The sequence below is a fragment of the Salmo salar genome, chromosome ssa11, assembly GCF_905237065.1.
Source record: "Salmo salar chromosome ssa11, Ssal_v3.1, whole genome shotgun sequence".
NCBI classification, from domain to species: Eukaryota; Metazoa; Chordata; class Actinopteri; order Salmoniformes; family Salmonidae; genus Salmo; species Salmo salar.
In genome coordinates, this window is record NC_059452.1 from 60636241 (window position 1) to 60651517 (window position 15277).

Below are 15277 nucleotides of genomic sequence, written 5' to 3' on the forward strand. Positions count from 1 at the left end.
CTTTTTGTAACGCACAATTGTCATCATGCCCGTTTGCATCAGGGGCGTACACATGGATGGGCCTTGGTGGACAGAAGCCCATCCACTGGGAAGCCAGACCCTGACAGGCCCACCCAATTCGATTGATGTGGTTTCAGCATTGTTGTGGACATAGACCATCAATTTATTTATATATACAAAATGTGATTTTGAGTGAAAATCCAAACACACACAGTTCCACACACCAGATTATGATTATTTGACAAAATTACAATCATGGTCTTGAATTGGACTCGCATTCTTCTGGTCTCAGTCTTGGACCCCTTGTCCCCCCCCGGTCCTGGATCGGTCTCAGTGGTCTCGAACACAACACTGTCTTTAAGGGTGACCACTCCAATTTATCTTAAATTGGGATTGAGATGTAAAACAGTGCCTGAAAACTACATCCAAGATGTGATGAAAAGGGATGCCAAAGTGAAACTTTGATCAGATCTGATATAGTACACTCTACAAAATCAGCAAATTTGTATCCCCTCCACATTATGAAGCCAGGTTTTATCTAGTTCTGACCACATACAGTAACAGTGAATACCGACTCATTGATTTTAATCTCTGGCAAAATGCCAATGCACCTTGAGGACAAATATAGCATCCGGAGCCATGCATTACCAACAGCAAGGTTGTGGATTTCACATAGTGGGTCTGAATGGAGATAAGGGATAGAAGGTTGTGGACAGCAGCTCTTCAAATCTTATCTTATGTCATTCAGTCATTAGATGTTTTCATCAGCTGTCACAAAGAAGCAGTCCAGACTTTATTTTTAGTTTCTTCAGCTGGACTGTTGGAAAGATGTTGGAACCAGGGAGGTTCTATGGAAGCTACAGTAGCTTCAGTTCTAGCTCTACATCCTCAACCGCCTAACCTCTGTGACACCATCCCTCTTAGTCCACCTTCTTAGGCTTGCGATTCTTCCAGGTGACCACTCCAATGAAGGTACCTGAGGAGGAGAAGAAAATGTCTGTTTTAAGGAGAATAATATGGTCACTGTTCATAAAGGCCAGACTAAAATACAGTAGATGCCACACAGAATCACCAATGTGTGTACTGCATATGGATCTGTAGTTAAAGTGGAAATTCCAGCATGTTTTACATTTTCTGTCAGGTGAGCACTTCGATTTGGTCATTTTCACGTATTCATTAAAAAAAATGTATAGTAAGGCAATTGTGAAAATTCTACAGCAATATAGGAGTGGGGAAGTGACCGTGGGTTTGTACAATTAATAGACACTGCAGTAAATAAAAGCAAATAAAAACATCTGTCCAGGACCGGCGTCTACGCAGACCGGTGCGCCATAGCCAATCAGACCTATAAGCAAATAGCCCTTTGCGACACGTGCCTGCCATCATTCACTTTGACTGGACGTTTACAGGCAGTAGCAACAGCGCAACTTTAAAACATTAGAACACATTCACCAAAAGCAACAAAATACACCTGAATGGATTTCTGCAATTATGTTAATACCACAGGAGTCATTTACATTTGAGAACTTCACAATCCTATTGATCAAACAACCATGAAAAAGGTAGGCTCGCTTTCCCTCAATTGCCTATGCACATCAACAACTAATGCTAGCCAGAGTGAGGTGCTAAAATCTAATGCAGGGATGCAAACTGGTGGGGGCCCAAAAAGGGCTGAAACATGCAAAGAAAATCCCTGCTTGGGGGAAATGCAGGTTAACTAATTAAACAACAAAGAATATGATCTACATGATCAGTCTCTGTGTGTAAAATAAAAAGTGGTTCATGTGAACCTAAAGAAAGCAATCCACTGTTATTTGTTGCCTAGACTAATGCAAAAAAAAAGTATTGACAAAAAAAACAACACACTAATATTGCAGTTAGCCATGACAGTCTTTATAATAGAACGCTTATGACCACACACATCTAAATATTGCACTTGGGGAAAAAAACATCTTAAAGTAGAAATAGAATGAAACAAACAGGCATTCTATTTTAGCTCTATAGACATTGATCAAGTGCACAAGGCTACGTGTGCAAAAATAACGTTCACCGAGTTAAAACCCTCACACACACACGTTACTGTCAAGTTCAACACAACAAAAACAATATCTTTGGGCTACACTGTACATTATACACTTTCTGCCTATGGACATCCATCTACAATGTGCCAGCAAAAGTGAGAGGGGGAAAGTGTGTGGTGTTTCTTTCACTTCTATAGTGGCATCCAGTTTAAGCCAGGCCCAGCTCCAGCTACACTTGATCCCTGAATCCACTTGTTTAACAAGCAACGCTTCATTTTCACCCAATTCTCTCATTCTGAAAATTAACCACATACTGTAGAGGGAAAACATTAGTTAACAGATAGTGGTTAGTTCATTAGCTAGTTAACATTTCACACAGATTGTCAGGGTCCAGTAAGCAACTAACACGTTATGACTTCACTACGAGCTCACAGAACAGGGCTCCGGGCAGCCGAGCGGAAATGGAGGAAAACTCGCCTCCCTGCAGACCTGGCATCCTTTCACTCCCTCCTCTCTACATTCTCCTCTTCTGTCTCTGCTGCTAAAGCCACTTTCTACCACTCTAAATTCCAAGCATCTGCCTCTAACCCTAGGAAGCTCTTTGCTACCTTCTCCTCCCTCCTGAATCCTCCTCCCCCTCCTCCCTCTCTGCGGATGACTTCGTCAACCATTTTGAAAAGAAGGTTGACGATATCCGATCCTCGTTTGCTAAGTGAAACGACACCGCTGGTCCTGCTCACACTGCCCTACCCTGTGCTTTGACCTCTTTCTCCCCTCTCTCTCCAGATGAAATCTCGCGTCTTGTGACGGCCGGCCGCCCAACAACCTGCCCACTTGACCCTATCCCCTCCTCTCTTCTCCAGACCATTTCCGGAGACCTTCTCCCCTTCCTCACCTCGCTCATCAACTCATCCTTGACCGCTGGCTACGTCCCTTCCGTCTTCAAGAGAGCGAGAGTTGCACCCCTTCTGAAAAAACCTACACTCGATCCCTCCGATGTCAACAACTACAGACCAGTATCCCTTCTTTCTTTTCTCTCCAAAACTCTTGAACGTGCCGTCCTTGGCCAGCTCTCCTGCTATCTCTCTCAGAATGACCTTCTTGATCCTAATCAGTCAGGTTTCAAGACTGGGCATTCAACTGAGACTGCTCTTCTCTGTGTCACGGAGGCTCTCCGCACTGCTAAAGCTAACTCTCTCTCCTCTGCTCTCATCCTTCTAGACCTATCTGCTGCCTTTGATACTGTGAACCATCAGATCCTCCTCTCCACCCTCTCCGAGTTGGGCATCTCCGGCGCGGCCCACGCTTGGATTGCGTCCTACCTGACAGGTCGCTCCTACCAGGTGGCGTGGCGAGAATCTGTCTCCGCACCACGCGCTCTCACCACTGGTGTCCCCCAGGGCTCTGTTCTAGGCCCTCTCCTATTCTCGCTATACACCAAGTCACTTGGCTCTGTCATATCCTCACATGGTCTCTCCTATCATTGCTATGCAGACGACACACAATTAATCTTCTCCTTTCCCCCTTCTGATAACCAGGCGGCGAATCGCATCTCTGCATGTCTGTCAGACATATCAGTGTGGATGACGGATCACCACCTCAAGCTGAACCTCGGCAAGACGGAGCTGCTCTTCCTCCCGGGGAAGGACTGCCCGTTCCATGATCTCGCCATCACGGTTGACAACTCCCTTGTGTCCTCCTCCCAGAGTGCTAAGAACCTTGGCGTGATCCTGGACAACACCCTGTCGTTCTCCACTAACATCAAGGCGGTGACCCGATCCTGTAGGTTCATGCTCTACAACATTCGCAGAGTACGACCCTGCCTCACACAGGAAGCGGCGCAGGTCCTAATCCAGGCACTTGTCATCTCCCGTCTGGATTACTGCAACTCGCTGTTGGCTGGGCTCCCTGCCTGTGCCATTAAACCCCTACAACTCATCCAGAACGCCGCAGCCCGTCTGGTGTTCAACCTTCCCAAGTTCTCTCACGTCACCCCGCTCCTCCGCTCTCTCCACTGGCTTCCAGTTGAAGCTCGCATCCGCTACAAGACCATGGTGATTGCCTACGGAGCTGTGAAGGGAACGGCACCTCCATACCTTCAGGCTCTGATCAGGCCCTACACCCAAACAAGGGCACTGCGTTCATCCACCTCTGGCCTGCTGGCCCCCCTACCTCTGAGGAAGCACAGTTCCCGCTCAGCCCAGTCAGAACTGTTCGCTGCTCTGGCACCCCAATGGTGGAACAAGCTCCCTCACGACGCCAGGACAGCGGAGTCAATCACCACCTTCCGGAGACACCTGAAACCCCACCTCTTTAAGGAATACCTAGGATAGGATAAAGTAATCCTTCTAACCCCCCCCCTTAAAAGATTTAGATGCACTATTGTAAAGTGGTTGTTCCACTGGATATCATAAGGTGAATGCACCAATCTGTAAGTCGCTCTGGATAAGAGCGTCTGCTAAATGACTTAAATGTAATGTAATGTAAATGTAATAACTTGAACGGCAAGGAGTCGTATACCAGTTAATACTAAATCAAATCAAATTTTATAAGTCACATGTGCCAAATACAATGTGGTGTAGACCTTAGTGAAATGCTTACTTACGAGCCCCTAACCAACAGTGCAGTTTAAAAAATACAGATAAGAATAAGAGATAAAAGTAACAAGTAATTAAAGAGCAGCAGTAAAAAAAGAATATATACAGGGGTGCCGGTACAGAGTCAATGTGTGGGGGCACCGGTTAATTGAGGTAGTATGTACATGTAGGTAGAGTTAATTAAAGTGACTACGCATAGTGACAACAGAGAGTGGCAGTGGTTCTGGAGGGGAGGGGGGACAATGCAAATAGCCTGGGTAGCCATTTGACTAGATGTTCAGGAGTCTTAGAAGCTGTTTAGAAGCCTTTTGGACCTAGACTTGGTGCTCCGGTACCTCTTGCCGTGTGGTAGCAGAGAGAACAGTCTATGACTAGGGTGGCTGGAGTCTTTGACAATTTTCAGGGCCTTCCTCTGACACCGCCTGGTATAGAGGTCATGGATGGCAGGAAGCTTGGCCCCAGTGATGTACTGGGCCGTTTGCACTACCCTCTGTAGTGCCTTGCGGTCGGAGGCCGAGCAGTTGCCATACCAGGCAGTGATGCAACCAGTCAGGATGCTCTCGATGGTGCAGCTGTAGAACCTTTTGAGGATCTGAGGACCTATGCCAAATCTTTTCAGTCACCTGAGGGGGAATAGGTTTTGTCGTGCCCGCTTCACAACTGTCATGGTGTGCTTGGACCAAGTTAGTTTGTTGGTGATGTGGACGCCAAGGAACTTGAAGCTCTCAACCTGCTCCACTGCAGCCCCGTCGAAGAGAATGTGGGCGTGCTCGGTCCTCTTTTTCCTGTAGTCCACCATCATCTCCTTTGTCTTGATCATGTTGAGGGAGAGGTTGTTGTCCTGGCACCACACGGCCAGGTCTCTGACCTCCTCCCTATAGGCTGTCTCGTTGTTGTCGGTGATCAGGCCTACCACTGTTGTGTCATCAGCAAATTTAATGATGGTGTTGGAGTAGTGCGTGGCCGTGCAGTCATGATCGAACGGGGAGTACAGGAGGGGGCTGAGCACACACCCCTGAGGGGCCCCTGTGTTGAGGATCAGCGTGGCGGACGTGTTGTTACCTACCCTTACCACCTGGGGGCGGCCTGTCAGGAAGTCCAGGATCCAGTTGCAGAGGGAGGTGTTTAGTCCCAGGGTCCTGAGCTTATTGATGAGCTTTGAGGGCACTATGGGGTTGAACGCTGAGCTGTAGTCAATGAATAGCATTCTCACATAGGTGATCCTTTTGTCCAGGTGGGAAAGGGCAGTGTGGAGTGCAATAGAGACTGCATCATCTGTGGATCTCTTGGGGCGGTAGGCAAATTGGAGAGGGTCTAGGGTTTCTGGGATAATGGTGTTGATGTGAGCCATGACCAGCCTTTCAAAGCATTTCATGGCTACAGACGTGAGTGCTACGGGTCGGTAGTCATTTAGGCAGGTTACCTTAGTGTTCTTGGGCACAGGCACTGTGGTGGTCTGCTTAAAACATGTTGGTATTACAGACTCGGACAGGGAGAGGTTGAAAATGTCAGTGAAGACACTTGCTAGTTGGTCAGTGCATGCTCGCAGTACACGTCCTGGTAATCCGTCTGGCCCTGCGGCCTTGTGAATGTTGACCTGTCTAAAGGTCTTACTCACATCGGCTGCGGAGAGCATGATCACACAGTCTTCCGGTACAGCTGGTGCTCTCATGCATGTTTCAGTGTTATTTCCCTCAAAGCGAGCATAAAGTAGTTTAGCTCATCCGGTAGGCTTGTGTCACTGGGCAGCTCTAGGCTTTGCTTCCCTTTGTAGATTAATGGTTTGCAGGCCCTGCCACATCCGACGAGCATCAGAGCCGGTGAAGTACGACTCGATCTCAGTCTTGTATTGACGCTTTGCATGTTTCATCGTTTGTCGGTGTGCATAGAGGGATTTCTTATAAGCGAATTGGTTAGGTTACTAATGTTAGCTCATCTGATGTTGTAACGTTAGCTAGCTGTCTGACTATTAGCAAGCTAATTGTCACACCATAAACTTTTGATCAGATGAGTTGGCTAATGTTGCTCAACATTTCTCTGGCTAGTTAACAGAGAATTCGATCCAGCTAGCAAGATACTTAACAATGCTAATACTTGTTCCACCACACTTTCTCCCTCACCTCAAATTTTCCAAATCCCAGTTATTTTTCGGTTACAGCTCATGAAGTACTCTTTATCACCTTCTCATCACCTTCTCACCCCCGTCTCCGTGGTCAAGCTTCTCATATAACGTTACCTCTTCGTTGTTATGTGAACGATTGGCAGAGCCTTGGATACAGCCAGTATTGCTCCAAACCACCTCCCCTCCCAAATTTTTCTCATCGGACCTACACGAGTCACGAAGCTATGTCACCTATTTTGGATTCAAAACGACGAATTTCGCCGAAAGGAGACTAGTGTGCATCCCTGCTAATGAGAGAACATTAGATAAACCCTCTCAAACTTTTTCAGCTAGTTGGCCTTCAAAATTGCACTGATAAACGATGGGGAATAGTATCCTGCTCGTACTTCTGCAATGCATGCTTGTCAGAACCCACATTTTGACAACTGAATGGGAACTTGCCTACCCACCCATTTGATCTATGCCAAATACATTTGATTGACAACTAAGATATATGTTAACTGCGGATAAGTCATTCAAGTTCAGCATAGTTAGCTAGTTAGGAAAGTGATCTCTAGCTGTAGCCAATGAAAAACGGTATGATTGGGAAAAGTCGGTCACTCACCCACTCCTCCAACGACATGACATCCTCCCAGCAGCTAGCTAACTTTAGGATCCGTATTTTTAGCATGCTAAATAAATAGCTAGCTACATAAATAGAGTTTGGGGTGTCAAACTCAATCAGTGCATGGGCCAGATTGAAAAAAAAAACGAATTCATGGCCCAGACCTAGCCATTTTTCTTTTTACAAAAAACTAAAAAGCTAACCCGGCCACTGTATTATTTGGAAAAAAATATGGCCCTTTATAATGTCCACTTATGTACATAGGATACTGTATATAGCATTTTAACATTAAAATAAAAAATATAAATAATATTTGTCCTGCCTTTGCTGCTATGCTTGCGTAATATGCTACGACCTTAATCAAAAAGTATTTAATAACAAAAACATAGCTATAAGTTGTTGTAACATTTAAACTTAAAACATGTTTATTTATTTTTTTGCACTGCATGGATCACCGGTGTGGTTAAATGCAGCATTGCTGTATGGTGCACTCAAAACGTATTGTAGTTGAGTAGCCAGCCTAGGCTACTGCTCTGATTTTGCTGTAATAGGCCTACATGTTTTTCCTTTGCATGGTGTTTTGTTGCAGGTTGTTTTTTAGTTGTTCATTGTCAAGCTTTAAAAAACGAAACCCGACAGCAGCCTAGCTAGGAGTGTCTGTACTCTTTCCCTCCACTGTGTAGCTGTAAATGGAATACAAATGCAGCGCAATTGAAGTTGAATTCACCTATGCAACCACATCAGGCAGTCATTTCATAAAGTAGATGACTCGACTGACTCATTTATACTCGCTTGTGCGTAATATTCAGACTGCGGGCCTTGGGTTTGACACGTGTGCTAGCCTCTTACCCACGTTATGACTGACTTTGCCCTTGCTAGTTTGATTGTACTGACATTCCCAGCCTTAGTTACAGTCGTCCATTTTCCCCAAAAAATATTTCTGTAATGAAAACTGAAACAGAGCATCCCGAATGGGTGGAGGCAGCAAACAATGTACCAGGCCAGCTGTGATTTACAACCTGATAGCAATATTTTTTAGACTACCAAGAAATGTATTGGTGAATTATATTAATCATGTATTGAACTGCATCCATCTATTTTGCCAACAATGCCTTACTGTATGTCATGGAATTTTGACTCAAATATAACCTCTCTTTAAAACCCCTTGAGTTGGTTTCAAAGCATAAACTGGGATTTTTATATTTTTGACTGATATTATGTTTGTTTCATATTAGCAAAGTAGTTAAAACACTGTCAGTACCACTTTAAGTTCTGGTAATTTGTAGACCACCAGATAGACAACACAGCAGCACCTAGCTCAGGAAGATCCTTGTGAACAAACAGAATGCCCTAGAATACATAGATCCTATGTCTATCCAGTTCTTTCAGATCTACAGGCAGGGAACAGGGAAGGGACCAAAACACTGGATTAGAACCCATCCAATGTAGCATTCCAGAACTCACCTACACTGAGCAGCAGTATCAATGCTGCGATCCCAGGTAGAATGACAGAATACTCCCGTTGAAGAAAATACTGGTGGGCCACATGATCGCTGTCCACGAATGGCTGGAAACGGTACATTATCAGTCAAGTTAGTCAGTGGACACCTAAACGACTTCAGGCAACAAGTTTAATTTGCAGATCTAATCTATTGTCTGGTCCCAGAATGGATTGTGCTGTCTTGGAAAATCATTGGTATGCCATGGCAGGTGTTGGCAAAACAGCACAAACAGATCTTGGACCAGAATAGCAGATCTAGGCTATAAATTACCTACCAGAATGATTACCCATATTGTGTAGTATGTAAACAACAGGAGGCTGAAGCCAACAAGGCCCATGCCAACTGCTTGGTCTGCCCCTGTGGCCTACAAGAAATTAAGACCAAATGTATGAGTGTGAGGTTAAAAATAGCTAATGCATCATATGAATAGCTATTATTACTAATAAGAAGAACACTTAGTACGCATGGCTAGATAGCTATAAGGTGATTAATTTAGCTAACCAGGTAAACTAGCTAACACTACGAAGTTTCATTTGATAATCTGGCCAGGTGATCAAATTAACCATGCATGACACAAAAAAAGACAATAGTGTGATAGATTGCTGTAACTACCATCCAGTACAGACAGGTTTGAGAGATTATCTAGGAAGCTAGCTAGCTAATTCAGTTTAGCATACTTCTGGCTTTGACTTGGTCTCTGGAGCTTCCCTAACAACATTTTACCAGCTAATTCGTATATAATTAAATATATTTGTAGATATAAATAAAAATGGCAGCATTATGCAGGGTAAATCACAACTTTGTACATTTCTCTCACCATTTCTGACGTGTTGTTTCCGCGTTTGAATCACTTCCGTAAACTGAGAGGTAACCCGGATGTGGAAGTATTTTTTTTTCATTGTCACGTGCCCATTACAGTGAAATACCTTTCTTGCATGCTCTTTCCCAACAATGCAGTAATCAATATCAGTAGTACTATAACGAAAAAGTTAAGTAGAACAAAAACACATAATGAATAGAAATAAGATGACCACGAGAAATTAAGAAAGCTATATACAGGGTCACGCTATATACATGGTTTTCTTGGGAGTTGTAGTTGTATTAAAAAGGTTTCTCACTCTTTGGTTGTATGCCAGCATCTATAAAGGTTTTCTGTACAAGTCAGGCAGACTAGAGCACCTTGCCAAATGGTGATTCAAGTTTAAAATAATTATGTTATCATAATTTACTATTAGGCCTGCTACATACATTACTGTTCTTCCGTTTGTCAGTGGTGTAAAGTACTTAAATAAATATATTTTAAAGTACTACCTAAGTAGTTTTGGGGGGTATCTGGACTTTACTTTACTATTCATATTTTTACAACTTTTACTTACTTCACTGCATTCCTAAAGAAAATTATGTACTTTTTACTCCATAAATTGTCCCTGACACACAAATGTACTTGTTACATTTTGAATCCTTAGCAGGACAGGAAAATGGTCCAATTCACACACTTATCAAGAGAACATCGCTGGTCATCCCCTGCCTTTGATCTGGTGGACTCACTAAACACACATGCTTAGTTTGTAAATTATGTCTGAGTGTTGGAGTGTGCACCTGGCTATACATAAATAAAACAAATCTAGAAAATTTTGCAGTCTGATTTGCTTAATATAAGAAATTTGAAATTATTTATAGTTTTACTTTTGATACTTAAGTACAGTTTAGCAATTACATTTACTATTGATACTTAAGTATATTTTAAACCAAATACTTTTAGACTTTTACTCAAGTAATATTTTACTGGGTGACTTTCACTTTTACTTGAGTAACTTTCTATTAAGGTATCTTTACTTTTACTCAAGTATGAAAATATGGGTACTTTTTCCACCACTGCCATTTGTCCATTGCTGTTGGGTTACCTCTCAAATTAGTAGGCGTACCCATAATAGAGTAATACCACCTATGAATCTATTTCAACATCCTCCGTGGTAAACATCCTCCTTGCCACCCAACATCTTGTCATAGTTGTACCAGCTGGAGGATTCATGACCTGACATCTCGATCTCATGTAAGTGATGGGTGTATCCTTGAGATGCTAGTGTACACATGTAACTCAGACATATTTCCACTACAAGATGGAGTCAAAGTAACAGCATGATCATCACCGAGGTATAGACTCCTATATGAAATTCTGAGCTACATTGTATTATGGATGTGAAATAAATCAGCCCAAAAGTTTTTCAAATGCCCAACAATAGCTTTATTTCCACAAAATATGACATTTACACTGTTCAAATAGGAAACATTAGAATAGTGTGTAGAAATATAGTTCCAAATTCATCATGTCACAGTGTACCTCCACATGTGAGTTTAAAGTGATAGAATAAATACATTTTAGGAGAAAAAATTAAGATGAGAAAACTTTGGCGCAATGCCTGTAAGTGTGTGTGTAAAATAAATATCTCACAATAATTCTGGAAAATCTGAAAAATTGTCATTTCAATAGTCGTCTATTGATATAAATTCATTAAATGTTGGGTGGACCTCTCGGAGAGTCTTGGACTCGTGTGCATAGTTTTAAAATCAATTTACAAAGATGACAAACTAACAGTGTGGTCCTGTGTGGCTCAGTTGGTAGAGCATGGTGTTTGCAATGCCAGGGTTGTGGGTTCGATTCCCACGGGGGACCAGTTTGGGGGGAAAAATGTATGAAATCTATGCATTCACTCACTACTGTAAGTTGCTCTGGTTAAGAGCATCTGCTAAATGACTGAAATGAAGAAAAAAAATATGTAAGAGGTAAAAAATGGAGGTTAAATAATTAAAATAGGTAAAATGTTAGGTCAAGATAGTTGTCCAGACCTATGTGCTGTTAGGAATAGCATATCTGGTCCACATTCAATCATGGTTCCTCTACCTACTGAGCTGATGAACCTTAGGAAAGGCCCATGTGAGTTTTTGAACCATGAAAGTGATTTACAGTACTCCCCCTCTATCTTTCAGAGAGCAATCTCAGAGTGTTGACTGCCATCCTCTAACTACTGTACCAAGTTATTCAACCCACAACATGGAGGGGATATTCTGGTTGATTTAAAATGCAATGACAAATATCTTATGATGTGTTGCACCAGAGAAATCTCACCCTGTGTTGATTCATTCATATTTCAAATATGCAGGATGAAATCCTTGGCGCTCCATTCATGGCAGCAGAACCTCATGTTAATATGGTTCTACTCTGGTTACAAACAGTCAAGTACGTAGGAAAACAGAACCCAAACAATACAAAGAATATACAACAAGCCCTCTTGTACACATAAAATCAGTAGCAGTAGCAGGAGAATCAGAAACAATCAATTATTTTAACTCTAGAGTAGACCAAAACAAATTTGTATACTAGATTTACAAAGAAGAGCACAGGTTTTCCAATACATCTCTGCTGCATACAAAAAGTAAACCAGCCAGCTGGTTTGGAAATACAAAAAACTAAAATATGAATTAAGTGTTTGCCATTATAACTATTATCAGTTTATCATTAATACAAATTCTTCTATATACTACTAAGAGACAGTGTAATGTAATGAGAGGCAGAGTGAAAGAAAGATAATAGTTTTGTTTTAAAAGCTCCTGTTAAAATATACAGATTCAGTGTCTTACTTATATCAAGTTAATGAAATAGAGGTGAATGGTCCACATCAATTTGACACATTCAAATAAAGCTAAGAAGAATGTCTGTGTCGTTAACATTTTCCCATGCATGTGTATTCATGTCAGAGGAGTTTTAGCTTATGCATTTAATGTTTCCTTTTTTCAAGGACATAGAGTACACCCATACAGTATGCACAGCAACATCTACAACGACAATGATGCACACTGGAGAGTGAAACAAAAACAAAAGCACATTGCAACAGCACAAAAATACAAATGTTATTTTTCAAGGGCCAGAATATTGGATATTTTCTCTCTATGCCTCTGAATGTCAAATCTCAGTATGCTTTGAATGTCTGGTGTGGTGTAAATAAAACACATCCTTGTTAGGAAGATACAGTATGTTGAGACTACATGTGTGTAGATAAAAGCCCATTATCACTTTTTTCCTTTGAAATACATTTGAATTGAGCATTAGGTCTGTTTTCCTGCTGAGGACTCAGATCAACTGAAAGGATACTCAGGGGTCAAGAACCGTAAGACAGGCGAGTGGCAAGCTATTTTGATTTCGGCACACATAAACAATCGACTTGCACACGCACATACTACGTTTGCAGCACAGACATACACACATGCACAAACACGCATGCACAGACAGACACACACGGACATACACACGCACAATATGCAGACGTACACACACAAACTCACACATTCTCGCTCCCTCTCCCTCCCTCACAAAGACGTACCCAGGCACACAGGCACAAACATGCATACAAAAGGACATTGTCATTTGGGGATGAGGGTGGATCTTCTTCTGAAAACTCTCCATTGTTAACCAGTGCACACCAGGTGCATTGTGCCACATGGGGCAGCTGCATGAGACTGACCCATTGGCTCTGATTGGCTCTGACTACACCATACCTACAATACAATGTTCTTCTAACACATTCAAAATCCGGGGGCGATAGAAATGAAATGACATTTCCCCCCAGGAAATAGAATAGCTTGGTCATTTTGGAGAAGATGACCAGATACCACTGTCAGTTGTATCATTAGAGCCCTTATTCACTTGTAAGTTGATTTTGCTTGATAACGAGTCAACATCTCGGGTGATATTGCGACTTAAGTGGAATGGCAACAGTTGGACAGCTCATATAGCCAAGGCCACATAGAAAGTATTTCACAAAGAAAGATTATGAAGTTAGCTGGCTAACTTTAGTACCCCACTTCAGTAACTTAACAACATATTATGGGCCCCAATTCAATCAAAATCAGTAACCAGGTTTAAAAAAACAATACTCTTCCCTTGCAGCGAGAAAGCAAGTTTGAAATAATATGCGATCGAGTTTCCTTTTGCATCACACTGTAAACATTGGTTTGTTGAGAACACCAATCCAAAAGTGATTTTTTTGCAGCTCAAGAAGAGTTTTATAATCATTCCAGAAACCTGGTAACGGACAGCTCCTGTGCTTGAGAACAGGGACTGATGTCATGGGCGTGGTGACTCAAATAGGTCTGACATACATGACAGATGAGTGACAGGCCAGGGCCAAAACAGTACAGGGAAACCCACCATCCATATATCCTGAGACAGACACATGACTAACAACAAAAATAGAGAAACCAAGAAAAGTTGAGTCTGATTTTCCTACTTTTACAGTATAGTCACCAAGCCAGCTGGTGAACTTCAGGATAGTGTTTTACTTTAAGGACGTAAAGCAGACTATGTAAAAGACCCAAGGGAGGAGAGGACCAAGGGCGTAGACTAATCGATTACCAACCCTGGCAGTATGTACAGTTGCATATGGCCAGCCATATGTGCACACCTTTTTCTTTCTCAGGTCCGTATATAAACATTATCTATTGTCATATTACATATTTATATGCATATATATTCTATAACATGGGTTATTTGGGCTATACAGTAACTTTGAGACCAGGTCTAGTACTGTTGTTCTGGAATCTGAGGATTGCAAGGGGTTCATCAAAAATTTCACATTGGTCTGTTCAATTTCTCCACATCTTTCTTGGTTTTAGCACACTCCCCTCATTGAATTGATACACAAAATTATACACATAGGGTAAACCATAATGTTCCAACTTGAGGCAGCCACATTTGACTCCAATGCCTTTCCCTGATTTTCAGTGCTGCACTAAAATTTCCACGATGCGATGGTTTCCCATTTCTCTCTCTATCAAGTACTTTGCACACTTTACACCTACGGTCTCACAGATGAAAGCATCGATTAAAAAGCTTTTCTATATTAATAGTTTATTCATACGTCACACCTCCCACCTACATCACCTTAAATATCTGCTAAAATATCTGATTAAAGGGTTACATCTGTTGTATAGTGGTGTTTGTTGAAGTGGTGTATATCAAAAGGCAGCCAGTCGTATGTGCATTTGTGCACACACACACACACACGCACACGCGCACACGCACACGCACACGCACACGCACACACACACACACACACACACACACACACACACACACACACACACACACACACACACACACAACAGTTCAAAACAGTGGAGGTGTCTTCAGTGTCCCTCATGTACCCTTTTCCCACAAGCTGAGAGAATGAGTGAGATGGAGGGAGGGGGGTAGAGTGATTTGACATCCGTCCATCTTCATCGCTAGTGGCTCTCGATCACTACTGGCTCAAAGACACCAGCAATCACCCTACAGCAAACACATAATAAGAGGAAGGGGTTCATTTCTTTCTTTTATTACCTTAACAAATTATATGTTCTTGATCCTCATAACATACTGTACACAGATAATCTTG

General features: G+C 42.4%; 2 protein-coding genes across 6 annotated transcripts in view; both read right to left on the reverse strand.

Moving 5' to 3' along the window:
* Positions 1 to 146: 146 nt before the first annotated feature.
* Positions 147 to 9707, reverse strand: LOC100196808 (dolichyl-phosphate mannosyltransferase subunit 2, regulatory). The gene is given in 4 exon segments (NM_001141830.2): positions 147 to 976; positions 8809 to 8911; positions 9121 to 9210; positions 9664 to 9707. Coding segments are annotated over 4 exon segments (252 nt in total). The 5' UTR covers positions 9667 to 9707; the 3' UTR covers positions 147 to 920.
* A 1360-nt stretch (positions 9708 to 11067) lies between these two features.
* The window catches only part of LOC106562839 (protein FAM102A), an 82627-nt gene continuing 78417 nt past the window's right edge, over positions 11068 to 15277 (reverse strand). For all 5 annotated transcript variants that reach the window (XM_014127881.2, XM_014127880.2, XM_045689817.1 and 2 more), the window contains one exon: positions 11068 to 15171. In XM_014127881.2, the coding sequence (XP_013983356.2) occupies positions 15126 to 15171 (46 nt within the window). In that variant the 3' untranslated portion in view covers positions 11068 to 15125. The remainder of the gene's footprint in view (positions 15172 to 15277) is intronic.